General features: G+C 37.4%; 1 protein-coding gene across 1 annotated transcript in view; it reads right to left on the minus strand.

Annotated features, from left to right (window-relative positions):
• Positions 1-18,563, minus strand: part of CNTNAP2 (contactin associated protein 2) — a 2,313,133-nt gene that overhangs the window by 944,127 nt on the left and 1,350,443 nt on the right. The window contains exon 11 of the mRNA XM_033192342.1: positions 7,945-8,051. Coding sequence (XP_033048233.1) covers positions 7,945-8,051 — 107 coding nt within the window. The remainder of the gene's footprint in view (positions 1-7,944; positions 8,052-18,563) is intronic.

Here is an 18,563-nt window from a genome sequence, read left to right on the forward strand (position 1 = left end):
TTTGACTAGATGTTTTTTGAAACTTAGTGGCATAAGTTCTTTAAAAGTAGGATATTTTCTGAATTTAAAAAGCACTTCTTTTTATTATACTTTAAGTTCTAGGGTACATTGAAAAAGCACTTTAATAAACAATATCTCATTGAATTTTCAAGAGGAAACATAAGTTTAGAGACACTAAATGACTTGCCTAAAAACAGAAAACCAAGACAGCACAGAGGAGCGGGGGCGGAGAGATGGGGAGGAAAGTGATTAAATCTGAATAATTCCTATTTTATTGCTGTCAATAACCTGTGGCGTGGGCTGGAAAAGCTGATTTCACCTTCTGTATGAGTGAAATCCACACTAACGCAGCAAACGTGTTTGAGGAAACAAGAGGATTTATAAAGCACGGAGACAGTCATTTTTCTGGAACTTAGACATGTCCAAGTGATGGAGAAGCAAGTTTGGCCACATAGCCTAAGGATCTGAGGGTTTGACATCAGGACATCTAATTTCAAATCCTCAGTGTTTTCCCCTCTCCATAACTTCCCTGTAGCAAGGATACACATATAATATTACACGATAAATCAAAAGATTGTTATGTTCATGTTATTCAAATTTCATAGAGTTTAAAATAAACTTCTTGTCATGTACTAGTAATTATTTAAGCACATCAGTATCTATTTCAGAATAACTCCTACAGTTAGCCAGTATAGTAATTGATCACACTCTATGATATAAGGGGTCCCCAACCTGTTAGGAACCAGTCCTCAGAGCAGGAGGCGGGCATTACCGCCTGAGCTCCGTCTCCAGTCAGATCAGCACCAGCATTAGATTCTCATAGGACCCTGAACCCTATTGTGAACTGTGCATGTGAGGAATTACGGTTGTGCACTCCTTATGAGAATCCAACTAATGCCTGGTGATCTGAGGTGGAACAGTTTCATCCTGAACCATCCCCTCATCCTCCTCCCCTACCCTGGTCTGTAGAAAAACTGTCTCCTATGAACCTGGCCCCTGGTGCCAAAAAGTTTGGAGACTGCAGATCTAAGATATCATTTTTGTTGCAACTTACTTTGCTACTGTTACTATAATGTCATAGTTCTCACAAATTACAGTAATGAATGGGGGTGTCTTAACATGGCACGATATTTTCCTTAAAGATAATTTGAAATACACAGTTTTTTTGCTAATATCCTAAATTCCTCCATATGATTTCTTAGAATAATGTTTAATGTCTTGTGGTAGTTTTTGGTATTATTGTTACTACCCTCTCTGCTTTCTATTTATCCATATTTTGTTATTGGACTTGATTCTGTTTTCCTTTTTTCCCTGTAAGTTTACTCTCTCCTTATAGCTTCACTATCTTCATAAATTTGTATAAAGGGCATTGAATAAAATTTAAAGAAAACACTTGTTGCTCTGGATACTCTTTGACATTCAAGAATGCTTGGAGGCAGTGCATGTTTACTGCATGCATAGTCTGTGCTGGGTGAGCCTCAGGTTTAAAATGGTGGATGAAATGTGGCACCACCTCCTGCCAGGGATGTAGAGTCCAGTGGAGGAGAAAGATAGTATTAAATAATTATGAATAATAAATGCAAAATCATAACCATTGCTGGTGCTAAAAGAGATATGTGTGTTTTAGAGTAAGAGGATTTGGGCCCAGCGCAGTGGCTCACGCCTGTAATCCCAGCACTTTGGGAGGCTGAGGTAGGTGGATCATGAGGTCAGAAGATTGAGACCATCCTGGCAAACACAATGAAGCCCGTCTCTACTAAAAATACAAAAAAAAAAATTAGCCGGGCATGGTGGCGGATGCCTGTAGTCCCAGCTACTCGGGAGGCTGAGGTGGGAGAATGGCGTGAACCTTGGAGGCAGAGCTTGCAGTGAGCTGAGATCGCACCACTGCACTCCAGCCTGGACGACACAGCAAGACTCCAAAAAAAAAAAAAAAAAAAAAAAAGAAGAAGAGGATTTGACCTAACTACAGGCTCATGCAAAGCTTTTCTGAGATGACTGCTGAGCTGAAATCTGAGGAAGGAGTAGAAATGTACTAGACAAAGCAGAGAGGGAGATGTGCAAATGTCCTGTGGTGGGGATAGTGGTATAGGACGGGGAAGAGTGTAAGAGTGCAGGGCATGCATCAAAGACTGAAAGGAGGCCAGTGCACTGAAGGGGAGAATGGGAGGAGAAGTAGGGGAGGAAATCAGGTTAAAGACATGGCCATATCACGTAGGACCTGGCAAGCCAGATGAATTTGCCCCAAAGGATGGATTCCAATTCCCTAATGCTAAATATCTAAGTTTTATTGTAGATACCTGATATGGTTTGGCTCTGTGTCCCCACCCAAATCTCACCTTGAATTTTAATCCCCATGTGTTGAGGGAGGGACCTGTAATCCCCACATGTCAAGGGAGGGAGGTGACTGGATCATGGGCGAAGTTTCCTCCATGCTGTTCTCATGATAGTGGGTGAGTTCTCATGAGATGATGGTTTTTTGAAGGGGTTCTTCCCCCTTCGCTTGCAATTCTCTCTCTTGCCACCATGTCAAGAAGGTCTTTGCTTCCCCTTCGCCTTCCACCACAATTATAAGTTTCCTGAGGCCTCCCGAGCTGCGTGGAACTGTGAGTCAAACCTCTTTTCTTTCTAATTGATCCAATCTCGGGTATTACTTTATAGCAGTGTGCGAATGGACTAATACTGCATCCAACACAATTCTTACCCAATGACTGCTTGTTTTTGTAGCAATGCTCAAACTCCAAGTTAGCACTGACGCCTAAGTTGTAGAAACTCCAAATGGACAGAGATACTAAGTTTCTTTGTGCCAATACATCTACGTCTTTATGCCCTGTGTTAGTGTGACTACAACAAGTAGGACTAAATTTGTTTTGAAAATTATTCTTTGAATTAAATCAATTATAGGTGAAATTATAGGTGGATTATCAACGACATGGTATGGGCTGTTGAAATCCACTGTGCCTCTCAGATGCGCTATAATAATGTGCAGTACAATTTACAGTTTACACATTTATGAACCCAGACGAAATGCTCCAGCATATGGCATGTACAATTGTTACCTTGTACATTTAATTTTTTCTCTAACATTGGCTAGAAAAAAATTTACTTTTGCTTTATTTGGCAATGTCAGGACCTGTTCCTTACTAGTATTTCAGAATTTTTAAATCTCGTGGTTTTAAAGTTAAAAAAGAATTATATAGGTCACCTACTTTATCTCCTCCCATTTCCCCTGGAAACGTGAAGTCTATATATTTGGGCAATGTGAAAATCTCTCCTTTAATAAAAATATCTGCAAAAATATTTTCTGTCAGAATGCACATCTGACATTTAATAAATTTCCAAGGATAACATTGCTTATTTTTGTCAAACACTAAAATACTATCCTTTGACCTCTTGCATTCATTAAATTAGCCAAAAGTTTTCATATTATTGAGGATATTCTAATGCATTTTTAGAGCAGTTCCACACAGGGAACTAATAGTATATATAAGAATGATTGGCCAGGCATGGTGGCTTACACCTATAATCCCAGCACTTTGGGAGGCCAAAGTGGGCAGATCATGAGGTCAGGAGATCCAGACCATCCTGGCTAACACAGTGAAATCCCATCTACATTAAAAAAATAAAAAATTAGCCAGGCATGGTGGCATGTGCCTGTAGTCCCAGCTACTTGGGAGGCTGAGGCAGAAGAATTGCTTGAACCTGGGAGGCGGAGGTTGCAGTGAACCGAGATCGCACCACTGTACTCCAGCCTGGGCGACAGAGTGAGACTCCACCTCACTAAAAAAAAAAAAAAAAAGAATGACTGAAGTCTAAGAGAGGACCTGACAGCATGGTAAGAAAAAAGTGTCCACTAAGCCTTGAGATAAAGGATAGTTTTTTGAATTTAATTTATGTGAACTAAATGATGTAAAATCATTGTGAAAGTGTAAGGAATGTATGTGTAAAAGACAGGATGATAATTAGACACTAAAGAGCATTTGAAGTATTGCAGAGCTTGGAGACCAGCTAGAGCATATCTGTGTAGCAGTGCTAAGAGGAAAGACTCCAGCTAGAAACATGGAGTTTTGCTCACATGAAAGACACATTCTTGGCCAGGCACGGTGGCTCATGCCTGTAATCCTAGCACTTGGGGAGGCCAAGGCAGGCGGATTGCCTGAGCTCAAGAGTTCAAAACCAGCCTGGGCAACATGGCGAAACTCCGTCTCCACTAAAAATACAAAACAATTAGCCAGGCATGGTGGTGTGTGCCTGTAGTCCCAGCTGCTTGGGAGGCTGAGGAAGGAGATTCGCTTGAACTTAGGAGGCAGAGGTTGCAATGGGCCAAGATCACACCACTGCACTCCAGCCTGGGCAACAGAGCAAGACTCCATCTCCAAACAAAAGATACATTCTTACAGTGCTTCTGGGAGAGTGAAGCAGGGATAAGTCAATATAATAAACACAAACTAACCAACATGATCACTTCAGTCCCTTTGTCATGGTTTGGTGTTCAGATATGCTACAAGTCAGTTCTTAAAGGATTTGTGGAGAGTGGAATGCCTGTATAAGAAAATTTTTTCAAGTATAAAACGTCAACAATTTAATGTATTTGCATTTTGTCACAAACTAGCCTCTTTTGTTTTTAAACAACAAAAAATAGCTTTCCCTTTCCTGTGATCTGACTGTCTTCTGTGATCTCTGGCTTTGTCTGTGGGAGACATCCTGGCTCCTCAGGGGAGTGGTTCACGAATGACAGTCCTCCAAGCCCTACAGATAATTTATGTAAAAAGAAAGTCCCCATGTACACACAAAACAACAAATGAAAACAAGAGGCATAGGTTTAGGAGGCATACAGATTTATCTTAATGCTCTTCAATTCTTCTAGAGAAAAATACTATGGAAACCAGTCATTCACTGCAGTCCAAATCTGCCATAAAAGTGATAGCAAACAATGTATGGTGATATGAAGGTTAAGGGACACAGTTTGTGATTTGGGCAATTATTGGAGAAGCTCAAAGGAAAAGGACAATTGCTCTGAAAGTGATGAAATGACAAAGATTTACTGAGTACCACATATGCCAAAGTTATTCTCAGCATCTTACGTGCATCATTTCATTTAATCTCACAATGGCTTGATGAGGTGAGCACTGTTAATTATCTATTCCTACAGGAGAAAATTGAAGCTCAAATAATTTAAATGGCCTAGGGTACAAGTAAGAAAATGGTAGAATCAAAGTCAACACAAGGCACTGTGATCAAGCAAAAAGGCTTCTCTGTTCCATCTTGAACTAGAACTTCTAGCCTGGATGATCACCGGTCACTCATAGCACTGCTGTCTCATCCCGACCAAGCCCGGGCTGGTGTAGAAAGTGTGCTAAAATACTGTAGCCTGTAATGTTTGAAACTCTAACAAATGTTCTGTTATGTTAAACTTTAGATTTTAGTTAGCTGCTTTTTTTAATTAAAAAATACTATTTAAAATAATTAGCATGATTTCTTTTCAAGATGAATGTTTGGTCTTCCGCAGGAAATAATGAAGCAAAATATTTTACGTTACTTACAAAGTTCAAACCCACAGAATACAGAATAAGTAACTGCAAATCTCAGCTCACTGGCTTTTAGAACTCCAGGAGACTTCAGTCGAAGACAGTGCAAGAGAAGTTCAACGATTGACCACAAAGGCACACAGCCTGATGATTTTATAGCTAGCGTCAGACACATCAGAGACTGGGGTCTTTGCACTTCCATCTTCTTGCTACGAATGTAGTCACTGATTTAGTAAAAATGTAGAATTGTTCGTTCTGTGTCAAACTCAATGACATACATTTTATCTTCTTACATTTGTGCCATGTGACATTTTTGACTAATCCATGTCGGTAAGTAAGACTGTATCAAGTGTTTCAGGTTATTAGGAGGCAAGTGGCCTTCAATAAGCTACAATGTACATTTTTCAGAAGAAAATAGTCACCAGCCAACCCTCTCTTGAATTATGCAGGATGGTCTTTTCACCTCTATTTATGCACAGGTTGGATATTCAACATTTTGGCTTCATTTGGGGAAGACAACAAAAGATGAGACTTTTATTATTAAAAAGAATGATTCTGCTTTTAAAGATCCAACAAAATGAAGCAAGGAACAAGCAGGAAGGAGCAGCAGAACAAAAGACAATTTTCATCTTTTACCTTTCAAGCTGGCCACCAGTGCCAAACCTAAACACACTTAGGACATTTCTAATCCTTGGAGTCATTACCCTTAAAAAACAAAATAAACCTCAGCTACTCAACCAGTAGCATACATTTTAAATTATTTTTTGCCTTTTTGCTGTGCATTTTAATGATAGAAACAGCTATATAAAAAGAATAACTTACTTTTCAGTTCAATATAAAAGCCATCACTGAGATAGAAAATCCTTGCAGTCACTACCGATTTCTTGCTTTTGACCACTGGTTAGCATTACCATATTTCAGGAACAAGATCCCTTGTAATTAATTATGGTATTTATAACATATGATACAAATTACGCTAGTGAAGGTATCCAGTTTCATCAACATAATTCTAGCATCATATTATATTTAATAAATGTCACATACTGCAGGTTAATATTCTGATGTGATTGGTGAGGAAAAATTTTAGTTATAACTCTTTTCTTTGAATTAATTTCAATATCAATCATTTTTATTCTTTATTCATTAAAATACTTTCATATATGTAAACACAGATAATGAATCTAATAAGTATCTATTTTGACCTTCTTGACATCTTTCTATTGTTAGTTTTGTAAAGATTTCCTTTGTCTCTTGTTTTCGAATATTGACCTAAACAAATAAATGTGTGCAACTTTGTAAGTCAACATTTTACAATATATTCAAAACACCATTTCTTCTTGCACTTTATTACAAATAACACAATGGAAAGGCTTAGAGAGCTGTATGACATTTTTACTATACCCAGGGCTCTACTCTGAGATAGTTTGCTTGTCACTATTTCCTAAAAGTCAAGTGAAATCTGTTTGTATAATCGGAGGATTTAGATATCAGAGTTTCAGTGCTTGGGCATACTGAGAGAAGCTTGAATCTCTCTTTTTCTCTTGCGCTTCCGTCCCTACACATACACACACACACATACACACACACAGACGCACATACATATGCACACACTACCCAACAGTTGACTCTCTTCTCGTAATTATACGATTTATGCCAAATCTGTTTTCAAAAGTGCTTTGTTTTCAAAAGTGTTTTGCAAATGGCAATGCATTATTGGAAAATTAATATTATAAGAGCATTAAATGTTTTAAGTATGAAAATTTATTTTTTATTTAACCTTTTGGAATAAAGTTATTATATAAACCAAGGCACATTTGTGTTATAGTAGTCATTTTTGCATGTTACTTTTTATTTTTGCCATTTAAAAATATTTTTACCTCTTATGTTTTCATTTTACATCCATTGGCTTTTAGATATTCCATTTCGGACTCATTTCTTTGATCTAAAAAAAAGGTAGCCGAACAGTTGGGCTAAAGCATGAAGCAGCCATCATCCAGAAACTAAATGTTCCAATTACACTCTGTCTCCCTCTCTGATTAATTGATAGATGAGGGTCCAGTCAGAGGCATCACACTAACACAATTTCCCAAACAGTTAACCCAACAGACATGAGTTAGACACAGAGAGGCGAATCCAAGTTTGGCCTTCCAATCTCAACTACGTGGTTATGGAACAGAGGAAATGATGGTCCTTCTCTTTGAGTCATTTTTACTCATTTTACCAGAGAACATATTTTAACAAGTAGAACAGTATTATTTTTTTTTTTTTTTTGGAGAAATGACAATTGGATTCTTGGTTTTTCAGATTCGAGTGATGTATTATGTGGATTATTCAGGTTGCTGAGCTTCAAAGCACAGCCCAAGACTTGAGATTCTCATGCAATTACAAGATTAAAGCGAGATGAATTGGCACTCACAATTGTGGCAGGTGGCCCCACTGTATCCTGTCTCATCACAAGTGCATCTGAAGCTGTCCCATGTTTGCGAGCACTTCCCACCATGCTCGCAGTGATTGGGCACACATCTGTCAGAGAGAGAGACAAACAGAAATAAACCAACAAACAAATGAGATTTACGAGTGGCCAAATTCCAAGCTGTCTGGGCAATATATCATTTCAATGCCAGGTTGCCTTACCAAGGCAATTAATCCTTGTTAGTTTAAGCAGATTAATATGATGCATGATGGAAGGTGCCAAGCGCAACAAAGATGATGTATCACAGTCCTGGTGCTTCCCATTTTTGAGTAAACAGTAGACACTAACAAACAACTGAGGGATTTACTTGAATATCACAGATTCATTTCATTTTTCTTTTACCCCAAAACAAAGACAGCAGCTAAATTCCCTCCTGGTGAAAGATTGAAGAAAAGTTGTCTTATTTCTTGTTTTATTACATTCTTTATCAAGCCAAATACTGACTTAAAGAGGGGTATCGCCAACTTTTTCATAGCAATTTGAGTTTTTGAAATAATGTCATGATAACAGCAATGAAAATATACTAACCTAGAAAGAAAAGACTTCTAAGACTTCCAAACACCTATTTCCCACTGGATAACTAAAGCAGCCTGCTTAAAGAGGCAGCAAGCATAATACAGAGGAAAAAGATGCAGGTTTTCTTTTCAAATCCGTTATCTTTTTATTAAGACGACTAATTGTAACTACGTAACTTAATCTTTCCGAACCTTAGTTTTCACCTTTGAAAAATAGGATGATTCTATCTTACAAGTAATTTTAAGGTTTGGAGATAATGTTCATGAAGTATTAATAGACAATTAATAGGCAGGAAATAGTGGGCCAATAAATGGAAGCTGTAGGTATCAGAAACACAGCCTCCAGCGCACAGCTTGGCTGTATCTCAGCAACTGAGAGGCTGAAGTTGGTCCTGAAACCTCCCTGCTTCAATAGCACAAACCCTTTCCTTCCTCCTGGTTCCATCCATCCATTCATCCCTCCCATCAGTTCCTCTCTCCATCTACCCCACAACCTGACTTTTGTTATAATCCTGCTGAAGATGCTCACAGATAACAAAGGTATTCATTATGATGTACCAGTATTCACAAACGACATCTAGACTTTCATAGGGAACTGTCAAGAACAGGAAAACTTCCCCAGATTAAAATAGCAGAATCTATAATCATGGGTCACAGGAAAAGGACAGATAAAGACCCACCCTACAAGCAACCCCTTTATCATAATGCCCTAGCAGTTCCTTGCTACAAAATCTGATAGAGCTGGCCTCAGAAATAGCATTCTCCAACTCCTGTTCCCAATTGACCACTAGCCATGCCTAAAACCACCTGTAGCAGGGCCTGACTCAGTTTGGCATGGAGCCCCTGGCTCTGAGTAGCTGTACTGTTCTTCCACAACTTTTTACAAACTTTCACTCCTGCAACAAACATGGATTGAGCACTTGTTGTATACACAGAACTATGGAAACTAGAAGATGACTAAGACTGCACTCACAGCCTTGCAGAAGAGCTCATAGTTCATATAGAAGTAGATACAGTATGTATGAAAACTACAGCGCAAGGAAGAAATGAAAAACAGCATGATTCAGGGACAAATAAAGTACTATGGGATTTCACATGAGGAATCACACATACATTTTGGGCACGATTGAAAGCTTTTAGGTTGAGACTCAATAAATGGACAGGACTATAAGAGAAGAAAATGAGAGGAAGAACTTTGGGGAAAAACACAATATAAACAAAAGCATCTTGTTGAATTATTATGAGGGATGGAAAATTCACCCTAAGTTTAATAGACACTTACTTTTTATAAAATATGGGCTCAATGTTATCAAGGCTACAAAGATGTTTCATCTCCAAATTTGAGTGGAGGTGAGTGGGGATCTGATTCATGAAAAACGCAAACCCAGAAGAATTTGATGAGTCATAAAAGGTATATGAAATGCTACAGAAATTTGGATACTAGAGGAGTTACAGGTGGATGATAAACAAAGGGCTTCATAAAGTTCAGAACATTTCACCTGGGCCTGAAGGGTTGTATGTTTATGATTAAAATGTTGAAAATCGTTCCTAGCAGAATAGGTGAGGAAAGCACTGATAAGGAGGTGGAAGAGTGAAAGTGGTGGGCAGTCCAGGGTTGTGAGGGTCCTTTCCTATGCCCACTATTCTGTATGGGCCCTAAGGCGTGGGGACACACACAGCAGAAGGTGTTTACATCCAGAGCAGGTGGTTCTCCACATCATGGAAGGGAGCAATGGGCCAGATACTTCAAAATTATATGAAACTAAAACATCCTTGATACTTAATTTTGGAATTCAGTATGTATATGGTGTTGTATGGTATATTTACTTTCTAAATTATTGTGGGTTAATATTAGCTCAGCCTAATATTGAAAGTAATTTACATCAGCTCATTATATCAATTAATTTGGGGGAAGTAGTGCCGAAGTGTACTGAGTAGCAAAGGAAAACCAGGCTGGAATCTAAATGTGGTGTAAATAATGGGCAAAGTAGAAAATCGTCTTGATGATAGAAAAGATTACTGTGTTCTTACACGCATGCAAAAAGCATATATCCATCAAGTGAGATTAATGAATACAAGTCATCCCTCTGTATCTGCGGGGGGATTGTTCCACACCTCCCCCCACCCCATAGATACCCAAATCCACACATTTTCAAGTCTCTCTTATAAAATGGTATAGTATTTGCATTTAACCTATGCACAGCCTCCTATATAATTTAAATAATCTCTAGATAACTTAGATTTATCATTGTGTTGTTATTTTTTATTTTTTTTCTGTCTGCCATTGGTTGGATCCACAGATGGATTTACAAATATAGAGGTCCAACCGTACTTAAAAATTCAGTATTAAGGATTTCTTTGAAAGTATTTTTTATTTAGATGAAATTTTAATATTTTTCTTCTTTGAATATTATTATTTATAAATTTACTTATTTATTTTTGAGACAGAGTCTTGCTCTGTCACCCAGACTGGAGTGCAGTGGCACCATCTCGGCTCACTGCAACCTCCGCCTCCCGGGCTCGAATGATTCTCCTGCCTCAGCCTCCCAAGTAGCTGGGATTACAGGCATGTACCATGACAACTGGCTAATTTTTGTGTTTTTATTAGAGACAGGGTTTCATCATGTTGGTCAGGCTGGTGTTGAACTCCTGACCTCAAGTGTTCCCCCACCTTAGCCTCCCAGAGTGCTGGGATTACAGGCATGAGCCACTGCCCCTGGCCAATTCTTATTTTTAAAATTGACATTCTCCCTATGATGATTATGGGTATTCTAATTCTTAATGGTGGAAAATGTTTTATTTCCTAACCAACTTGGTTCAGATATAATTGCAAACCCTATCACCATATGTATTTTTTAAAAAGTTAGGACGAGTTACCAAGCAAAACAAAATACTAATTAACCTAGCTGCCCCTTTCCTATTATTTCTTCTGTATTTCCACAGAACCAGTAACCTATGTCCAATACACTATGATTACATTGCTTAGCAATGGTTTGTTGAGCACCTGTCTCCTCTGAACTGAGAGTCCTACAATTGGGGTTTTATCTTACAATTCTTTATGTAACTAGGTACATGCTCAGTAACCACCTATTGACATGTTGACTGAAAGAACGGATGAATGCAATACTAGAAAGTTACGCCACCAAGAAACTGAAGTAATTTCAGAAGAAATATCTCTTTTACTGTGAGAAATATAGATTGTTTGTATCTATGATTTTATTCTCAAATCCAGACTCTTACGCTAATAAACTAATTTTTTTAGTAGCCACAAGGAATGTGTAATTTGTTTCATAGCGTGTCCTAGCTTAGAAGTTTGATTCACATAAAAAATGAATCAAAATGACTCGACTGCTTCTACTTGAGAATGACTTGACCGGGATCAGGAAGGTACAGGGGAGAAGTTGGCAGGTGTCAATTTCTTGTGATCAAGGGACTCCAGAAGAAGGGATGCATCCAGTGAACTCGGGCTTCAGACAGCCCTGCCTTCTCCGTCGAACTCATACTTTTGGTTCCAGCTTTCAAAATGCTTTAGAATCAAAATGCATTTTATTCATATAAAATTCATTTAGACTTCAATACTTATAAGACAAACGAAAGCTATATTTTGGAAGGTCAAATGGGCTGCAATTACTTAAGGCAAAATAAATCAACATGGACAGAGAGTGGCTGCTTAGATGGATGTCACAATTTAATGCAGGGCTATGGATGACAGTTGCACTTTTATTTTACCCATAGCATCTCTTTTATTTCTGAACTTGATTTTAAATACAAAGCATTGGGAAATTTGAGATTCACAAATAGAAGAAACTCCAGATTTGTTTGTTTGTAGTAGCTTACTTTGTAGTAAATGGATATTATTTAATTAAGCAGGGATAGTGGGAGAAATTTTATTTCTTTGTAGTAAATGGATATTATTTAATTAAGCAGGGATAGTGGGAGAAATTTTATTTCAAATCCAAAAAATGTTAGCCTGACAGCATAACTATAATGCCTTGCTAATCATCAACGCACCTTGAAGGTTTTTTATCTACACTGTTTAAAGTTAAAATAGACATTTTAAAATAAAATGAAATCAAATCTTTGTGTTACCTTTAAAACCATATTTGGTTTTGTAAAACCTGACATGAAAATCATAGTCATAGCACCATGACTCCAGAAACGCACATGGAAATGTGTTCTGGTGATATCAAACAGCAATTAAGAGTGCCGTGTGTATCAGAGTAACTTGCTGTTCTGTATAAACAGAATCTTTGGGACTCAAAAGTGGTGTTTCTCAAACCTGTGTGTGGATAGGAATCTCTTGAAAATCTTAACGATTCTGATTCTTGCAGTCAGAATTGGAGTCTGGGATTCTGAAATTCTAACAAGGTCCCAGGTGATGTACATGTGGTCGGTCAGAGAACCACGCTTGGAATAACAAGGCTCTAGAGCATCACACTTCTCTGCAGCGGGGGCTCAAAGGAGAATGCAGATGCTGAGTAGGAGGAGAAACAGCCCAGGAAGGGAGCACAAGGAGGGAAGACAGCCTGCAGCCGGGGTTAACATGATCTATTCAGTCATTTCTCCTAAGACTACTTTTCCACAGGTCTTCCTACCATGTTTTAATCTTATCCACTCAGAGTGACATATAATAATCTTTGTCATCTCATTTAGTAAGTTAAATCATTTCTGCACCTGATTGTAGACTTCATAGAATTCAGAGAAAGTGATCACTGACTATAAAGGCAGTTTCATTTCTTCGTAAAATCAAGTTCAGCATTCTTAATCCCAGGGTCAGCTAAGACTTTCCCCGCGCTTACATCACATACAAATAACAGTGCTAGAATATTTAATTTGCTTTTAGACTAATGCCAATTTTACACCTGGACATTAAATATGCCTTGGTCTAAACTTTAGCAAAGACTGCTTCTAGGTTACTGATAGCTTATTTTTGTAAATGATTAGACCATTATTTAAAACAATTTATAAGTTACTATTCCAGTATAAATTGCCTCCTTAATGTATGAGTCTTTCCTTCATCTCAGCATGAAATTTTCTTTTTGCTTATTAAGACAAGAAATATATTTAGAATACGTGCTTCCTTGACTACTATTTTTCACACTCCTGATTCTCAGAGCTGTTTCCATAATCATACCATTTCTTCTGCATTACCTTCTACCTTGATCTCAACAATATTTGAGTACTTTTCATTCTATACTAATTAGATTTTGATTTCAGTTGAAAGGATATTCTCTATGGAGTGTCTTCTATTTATTTTATTCTGCCTTCTATTTATTTTATTCAAATAGAAATTATATAGAAAAGTGATCACAATTCCCGTAACTAATTTAATATTTTATTACTACATAGCATTATAGGGGTAAAACTAGAAATGCTAATGTAATGTTGGTGGAGCTCCTTCAACAAGCGTTTATTTATAGAACTATTTAAATGCTAAGATATTTACTGTACCTCCAACATTATGCCCAAACTTTTCATTAAAAAAAAATCAAGCCTATTTGGTCTACATCTATTGATCATTATTTTGCTATGATGAGATAAGCAACTTAACTTGGGTTTTCTGCCTTTTAAACCTTTTTTATTATCATGAACTAGAGTTCACTTTATCTCATTTTGCTAATTTACTTAGAGCTCTACTTTTACAATATATTCCTCATTGTTTTGTAAATAAAATGTCTTTTGAAAGATTGCTAGCTCACAGGAGAAGAATCTGCAAAATCATCTGTCTATTCATCTGTCTCCAGGTTGAACTGTATTAAACCTAAATAAATAAGCTTAAGTTCCTTTAAATCAGTCAGTCACCTGCTCCACGTAAGATACTCTAAAACAAACTCTGAGAAACAAAGAATAAGGGAAGTTTCATTCTCAAGAAACTGTATTTATTCATGCAAACATAATTAGCAAGTGAGTTCTATATCTATATATGCCAGATATGAGAAATATTGGTACAGAATGAAGATCACAGGCCACTGTTTTATGTATGTACAGAAGTTTTATGGAATAACAGATCTTTGAAAGAAAGTTTAGACTTGGGTAGCCTGGAAGGAGGAGGAATCCCCTTCTGCATGGAGGGAAGGCAAGGGCCTGCACGTTTAGTTAAGCACAGAATGTGGTTGTGAAGTAATGAATCAGTGAGTTTGGCTAGAGAAGAAAGTTTGCACACAGCAATGAAGATCACAGCAGACAGTTGTGGGTGCCCACACCGCGGCCCTTTCCCCTTTCTTCCTGTCATCCCCTTGCTCTTGCTCAGGTATCCAGCCTCCTTCATGTGGCCTGTGCCTTTTGGAAGGGGTTGCTATTTCAGTCTCCAAGGAACAAAAAGGAAAGAGCCAGGCTTCTTAACAAAGTCATTAAGCTGTTGCACACTCTTCTGCAAAATTTACAATCCTCTTCTATAGCAATAGAATTTACATCTTGACATAGAACCACCACTAGTTACAGACAATATTTTCCAGGCTTTAAGTTACGTGGCCCTGTGACTAAGTTGAAGGCAATGGAAGTGCCATGGGCAAGGTCTGGATGAAGCCCCTAAAGGGAAGGATATGTAGTGTTTCTCCTTTTTTTGTCCTTCCCAACCTCCTTCCAGAAATGAACCTGTGATAGTGAGAACTGAAGAAGCCATCTCAGAACAAAAGAGGGAATAAAATGAAAATATCTAAGTAATCTGAGCTTTGGATAGCATATCAGCCCTGGGCCACCTACCCAAAAATTTTCATGAGAGAGAAATAGAATTCTGGATGTTTTAAGCCACCGTTATTTTGGGTCTTTATTATAAAAACAAATAGGCCAGCCGCTGTGGCTCACACCTGTAATCACAGCACTTTGGGAGGCCAAGGCAGATGGATCACCTGAGGTCAGTAGTTCACGACCAGCCTGACCAACATGGTGAAACCTTGTCTGTACTAAAAATACAAAAATTAGCTGGCTGTGGTGGCGAATGCCTGTAGTCCCAGCTACTTGGGAGGCTGAGGTGGGAAAATCGCTTGAACCCAGGAGGTGGAGGTTGCAGTGAGCCAAGATCGTGCCATTGCACCCCAGTCCGGGGGGACAGAGTGAAATTCCCTCTCAACAACAATAACCAAAAAAAAAAAAAAAAAAGAGAAATAGAGAGAAAAAGAAAAAAACAACAAATACATATATCCTAACTAAAATAGGACTGCAGTTCCTCTACTTTGATGCTGACCTATATCTTGCCTTCTTATTACAACAAAATACGTTTGGTGACTGCTATTATTTAAGTCATTTATATGTTGCCTTATATGCAGCTGAAAACAACTGAACTGACAGATGTTAAATGTACAAACATAGGTTGGGTTCAGATTGTAAAATGTATTAATTATTACATTAGGGATTTTCTTGGAGAATGTAGCTTTGTTTGTTCATTCAACTTATATTTATTGAGCACCTACTGTGTAAACTCTGCCATTTGATTATAGTTTCTTATCAAGAAGCTAAATAGCAGGACACAATATTTATGGGAGATTGTATGATGATCTACAGTCAATTCACTGTTCAAGGGATTTTTGAACTTTATCCAGAGGCAAAATAAAGCCAGCCATCGAGAGATGCATCATGGAGATATATTCTCTTCACTGCTAACAGAATGGTTTTAACTAGCTTTAGCATTTAGAACATTTTTTTTTTTTTTTTAACTAGGCATGGAAAGTACTGAAAGTCTTCAAAAATGAACTTACTTGATAAATTTGTATTTTAAAATATTAAGGTAGTAATAGGCGTAGGATAGACAGGAAAGGGAAAAATTAAAGGCCAGATAAACTGAACAGCTATTTTAATGCTCCAAGTAGAAAATCTTAAAAACCTGGAGTAGAATGAGACCACAAGAAACCCAAAAGGATTAAAGAGGTTACATTATTCATCTATTACTTGGAGGTAAATGAATTAAGATGCCTCAGATATTCTATGTGTAGAAACCAGTGATAAGCAGTGGCATTTTCAGTTTGAGGTAATAACTTTTCTTATTTAACAAGGAAGTTTCGAACCTGACAGGTTTTGATAGAAATTCTTAGGAAAATAAATTTTAAATTTAAACTCATAATTTGTTTTCTCATAATGGGTTAAATTTAGAATAATTGTAAACTATACTTCTCCCCTAAAAAATATTTAGCCTTAATTCCATCTCAATTCTTTTGTTGGAGGAAAAAAGATGACCATAACAAAAAGATACAAGAAATATTGTGCCCCAAAGTACATTTTCTGAAATGCACAGGAATATGTAACATGATACTTGTTTTAAGTATCACGTTTGAGTTATCTGCTTCTCTGCTTCACGTCCATAGATACATTTTATTTCACCACAACCTGCTGTTTTTTTTTTTTTTTTTTAATGACAGAGTCTCACTCTGTCGCCCAGGCTGGAGAGCAGTGGGGCCATCTCAGCTCACTGCAACTTCCGCCTCCTAAGTTCAAGTGATTCTCCTGCCTCAGCCTCCTGAGTAGCTGGGATTACAGGCGCCCGCCACCACACCTGGCTAATTTTCGTATTTTCAGTAGAAAACGGATTTTCGCCATGTTGGCCAGGCTGGTCTCAAACTCCTGAGTTCAAGTGATCCACCTGCCTCGACCTCCCGAAGTGCTGGGACTACAGGCATGAGCCACCGTGCCTGAACAACCTGCTTTGATTACAAAATTGCAGAGGCAGACTAGGAAAAGTTTAAGGGTAGGCATGAACTAGGAGAGAGAGTATATAGTGAAATGGAGGTGAAAGAAAGGAAGATGAGAGATAGAGGAAGCGAGAAAGACATCCAAGGTACTTAGATGTTGGGAGAATATAACCACAAACATTACTAATGGGAGACTTAAAAAGTCATGATGAATTCTAAAATTGATACAAAACATAAACACAGAGGCTGAGAATATTCTGAAATTAAAGCTCAATAGTTAAGATTATCAATAGTAGATAAAATATTTACTAGATCCACAGTAAATATAAACTAATATTGGTGCATTAAAATATAGATAGATCAATAGAATTAAAAATCCAGAAATAAATACAAAGATTCATACAAGTTATGTTAACAGTGGCATGTTAAGTCAGTAGAGAAAATGGTTTACTTAGTAAATGATGTAAGACAACCAGCCAATCATGTGAGAAAAAGAAGACGTCCCCTTCTTCCTTCACCAAAATCAATTCCAGATAGATGAGAGATTTAAAACATGGCAATAACAAATAATAAGGCATGGTGGAATACTTTTTATAAACAACTAATACAGAGGATCTTTCTAATGAAGACACAAATCCAGCAACCATTAATAAATTTCACTACATAATTTTTGTTTATATCTTGAGTGACCAAACATAGCCAAATCCAAAGACAAATTGGTAAGCATATTATAATATGGCAGACAAAAGGCCATTTTCTTAATCCTATAAAGAATACTCAGGAACTAATAAGAAACGTTTTGATTGGAATATGAGTAAAGGGTATGAACAGGGCAATTCACAGAGAAAAAAAACACATAACTTTTAAACATATAGAAAATGTTCAACATCATTCATAATCAAAGCAGCACAAATTAAATTTCAATGAGATTCATTGAACATCTCTCTGATATTTAATGGGAAAAGCCTTCTCCATGCACTTTTCATCACAGTGCACACTGGAGAACAATTTGATAAAGTCTATTAATTTCAAATGTGCATATATTGAGACCTAGCCATTTCATGTCTAAGAATTTATCTTATACATGCACTAGTGTACTTTCCCCAAATCATATTTTAAAATGTTTATTGCATCATTGTTTGTGTCAGCCAAAAAATCTAAGAGAAAATATTTATTGGTTAGAAACGTAGTAATAAATTAAGGGATTCTGTACAATGGAACTCCTGACAGCCATTAAAAAGACAAAGCAGATCTATGTGTACTGATAAGGCACAATCTCAAAAATACATTGCCAGGGGAAGAAAGCAAGAGGTATAGAACAGTGTTTATAATATGCTTCCATTTGTTTTAAATGACGATTGTTCTGGGTATTGTGTGAAAAGTGAATTGATTGTGGTGATGCATGAAGGTCAGAAATCTCCATTTT

This window comes from Trachypithecus francoisi, unplaced genomic scaffold (assembly GCF_009764315.1).
Source record: "Trachypithecus francoisi isolate TF-2019V2 unplaced genomic scaffold, Tfra_2.0 Lachesis_group4, whole genome shotgun sequence".
Lineage (NCBI taxonomy): Eukaryota > Metazoa > Chordata > Mammalia > Primates > Cercopithecidae > Trachypithecus > Trachypithecus francoisi.